Genomic DNA, 3,442 nt, shown 5'->3' with positions numbered 1-3,442 from the left:
ACAGCAAAACAAAAATGTCAGGTAGCAGTGATGAGGGTCAGGACTAACGGTATAGAACTACTGCTCTACCTGCAGCTGATGAACTCTTTGACAGCTGCTGTGAGATCCTGATCCATCTCGTCTCCATGTCAGGAATCATGAACAATTATCAGAGACTAATGAACACAAAGAACAGAGTCTCTGCTGTTGTGCGAATGTGTTCAGCTTCTCTCTCATCCAGTCCTGCTGCTGTCTGATGCTGGACATCTTTAACTGAAACTTCAGGCAGCTGGAAGCAGCAACCTGAACGAAACTCATCTGGGATTTGCTCTGACAGGCGCTCAGCAGGATTTCCACCCCAGAGGTCACTGAACACGGTTACATGCTAAAGGAAGGAAGTCAATCCACAACTCAGAATAAAGACTCATCAGCCCACATGAATGACAAAAGCAGTTTAAACGGACCTCTTGTTCTTACCGAGCACACACTGACTTCATGTGCAGGACAGTGCAGCAGAAGCCGGACTCGTGACTCCGTCCAGTTCAGTGATCTGAACTCTGGATCATCACTGAAGGTACATGAATGTGACGAAGCACAGCTTTACAAAGACAAACCTGCTGAGAGTCACTGACCGCAGAAGCAGATGAGGACAGTATCAGAGTACTGGATGTTTAATACTCAAGTAACAGAGACTGATGCATCAGTCAGATCTGTCTGACATAAACCAACGTTTCACAGACACAGCTCACGGATCTACAAGTCAGCAAACATTGAAGATGGCCTCCTTCCACAACTCCTATCTGCACAGAGATGGTCCTCCTTCATTACAGCCAGTCTCCACCTGAACAAGTTGCTCCTGTTTGGAGAAATGTGGACGTCCTGACGGCTGCACAACACAGGAAGACACCAGGATGACTTTATACAGCTCTCCTCTCCGCTAATCTAACGGCAGCTAAACGTGCCGTTCATGTAAAGTGGTGACAGAAGCCTGACCGGGTTGGACCGTGGACCACTTCCCTTCCAGCAGTCTGCACTCAGTCACAGTAACAGACCCACCAACAGGCCGGCGCTCCACAGTTCAGCACCAGTGTTTGTCCAAAAACATCACAGTTTGAAAATCACAAAACACCTTTATTCTAAAAATTAAAATCTGCCCATAATAATGAAACGTTAAACTTTAATGACGCTCACTGAAAATGGATGTGATGCCTGTTTTCAACACGACACAGTCAAGGGAGCAAAACACCAGCTGCTGCTTCCAGCTGCTTGTAGGACTTTTCCTCCAAGGTTTTTGGATGCATGAAGCCTCAAACAGCAACAACATGAAAAGCTCAGAATTCAACTTAAACAGCATCACTACAAACACAAATTATTTCTTTGTTGAAAATCAGGTTTAATATGATCTGAAGTGCCCGAGTGAGTCAAACATTCCTCAGATGTAACAGCACGTTTCGTCTATTGTGGACAAAGAGCGTGAGTTCATTCATCAGCTGGAGTCTAAAGGACAGATGACGGTTACAGGTACAGCTCTGATCAGCACAATCCAGCAGCTGGCGGCACAGACACATGCATTCTCATGAACCCTCTGAGCAGTTTCTGGTGTTTAATCTTCAGTCTCTTGGTCCTTCACTGAGGTTCACGTTTCTCTGCAGCTCTGAGGAACCAGAACCATGAAGGAGGAGCGAGAACTCAGAGACGTCTGCTGTCAGCAGGACTCAGAACCAAAATATATAAAAACAAAAAAGTAGAAAAAAACAGTTGAATTGCTTTGATTATTTATTTTACAAACATTGGAGAAAGAAAATGGAATCATCATGTCCAACATGTTTCCAAGTGTCCACAGGTGTTCCACCACAGGAGAGCAGGGAGGCTCCACGTCCTGTAGATGTTGACCTGCTTCGAGTCTTCATTAGCTTCCGTCTCGTTGCCTGTCTGAAACTCTGAATGTTTCCCCGTTCGTCTGTCAATGAGGAGCTGAGTGTTTTTGTTTTTTACAGAATCTGATTTGAGGAAACAGTTCAGACAGGTTCCAGTTTGGGCAATGACATGATGAGATATGAAGAATACAGTGAACAATGAAACACCAGGATTTGAACTCAGTCTTGGTTCAGTTTCCTGATGAAGCCAAACATCACAGATGATGTGTTCAGGGACCGTCAGTAAAAAACTGGTCTATTCTTTTCTGTTTTTACAGTTTCTGGCTGATAAATGGTGCGATGGGGGAGATTATTTGAAGATGTGCATTTTACACCAGCAGCCAGGTTGTAGGATTCTAAGAGCTGAAGGAAATACGAGCTCCAGAGTTTCCGAGATGTTCAAACAAACCCTTGAATCATTTCTTCCCTCTGTGTACTTCCAGGTGTTTGGTCAGACCTCCCCTTTGAGCATAACTCTTCCCACACACAGAGCAGCCAAATGGTTTCTCTCCGGTGTGAATCCTCATGTGCACTTTCAGGTTCCCACGTTCTAGAAAACCTTTACCACATACCGAGCAGCTGAAAGGTTTCTCCCCTGTGTGGATTTTCATGTGCTTCTGTAAACATCTGTTCCACGAGAAACATTTCTTACAAACCGAACACCTGAACGGCCGTTCACCTGTGTGACACCTCATGTGAGCCTTCAGCTGTCCCTGAAAGCCAAACCTCTTCCCGCACTCAGAGCAGCTGAAGGACTTCTGGCAGATATTCCATCCCACAGTGCTGACAGCAACTCCAGGTTCAGAGCAGTGTGAGGCCCAGTCAGCAGTACCCGGCTGCACATCTGCATCTGGTTCTGGTCTGGGTCCTTGGACAGGGTGCGTTTTCTGCTCTGTGTGGTTTTGATGAAGCTGTGAGGACTGACGAATACACTCATGGCTATTGAGTTGATAAAGCCAGGTGAACCTCCTGTTGCAGACGTTGCAGCTTAACACTGGGTCTCCTCTGTGGACCACCATGTGCTGCTGCAGATTCCCCCTTTGAGCATATCTCTTCCCACACACAGAGCAGCCAAATGGTTTCTCTCCAGTATGAATCCTCATGTGCACCTTCAGGTTTCCACTTTCCACAAAACTTTTACCACACACTGAGCAGCTGAAAGGTTTCTCCCCTGTGTGGATTCTCATGTGCTTCTGCAAACGTCCACTCCACGAGAAACATTTCTTACAAACCGAACACCTGAACGGCCGTTCACCTGTGTGACACCTCATGTGAGCCTCCAGCTGCCCCTTAAAGCCAAACCTCTTCCCGCACTCAGAGCAGCTGAAGGACTTCTGGCAGATATTCCATCCCACAGTGCTGACAGCAACTCCAGGTTCAGAGAAGTGTGACATCCGGTCAGCAGTACCCGGCTGCACATGTGCTTCTAGTCCTCGTTCTGGTCCTCCCACAGAGTGTCTGTGATGAAGCTGTGAGGACTGTGGTTTCTCCTCATCATCCTCAGTCTTCACTGAAACAGGACTGAAGGTAAACTTGGTGATTTCTGC

The 3,442-nt window shown here is 46.7% G+C and overlaps 1 protein-coding gene across 1 annotated transcript in view; it reads right to left on the bottom strand.

Annotated features, from left to right (window-relative positions):
• Positions 1-2,287: 2,287 nt before the first annotated feature.
• The window catches only part of LOC103370108 (gastrula zinc finger protein XlCGF57.1-like), a 4,711-nt gene continuing 3,556 nt past the window's right edge, over positions 2,288-3,442 (bottom strand). The window contains exon 2 of the mRNA XM_008299029.1: positions 2,288-3,438. Within this exon, the coding sequence (XP_008297251.1) occupies positions 2,312-3,438 (1,127 nt within the window). The 3' untranslated portion in view covers positions 2,288-2,311. The remainder of the gene's footprint in view (positions 3,439-3,442) is intronic.

This window comes from Stegastes partitus, unplaced genomic scaffold (assembly GCF_000690725.1).
Source record: "Stegastes partitus isolate 25-593 unplaced genomic scaffold, Stegastes_partitus-1.0.2 Scaffold1371, whole genome shotgun sequence".
NCBI lineage: Eukaryota > Metazoa > Chordata > Actinopteri > Pomacentridae > Stegastes > Stegastes partitus.
The sequence above is the reverse complement of the archived record's forward strand: the minus strand, read 5'-3'. Positions and strand labels throughout refer to the sequence as shown.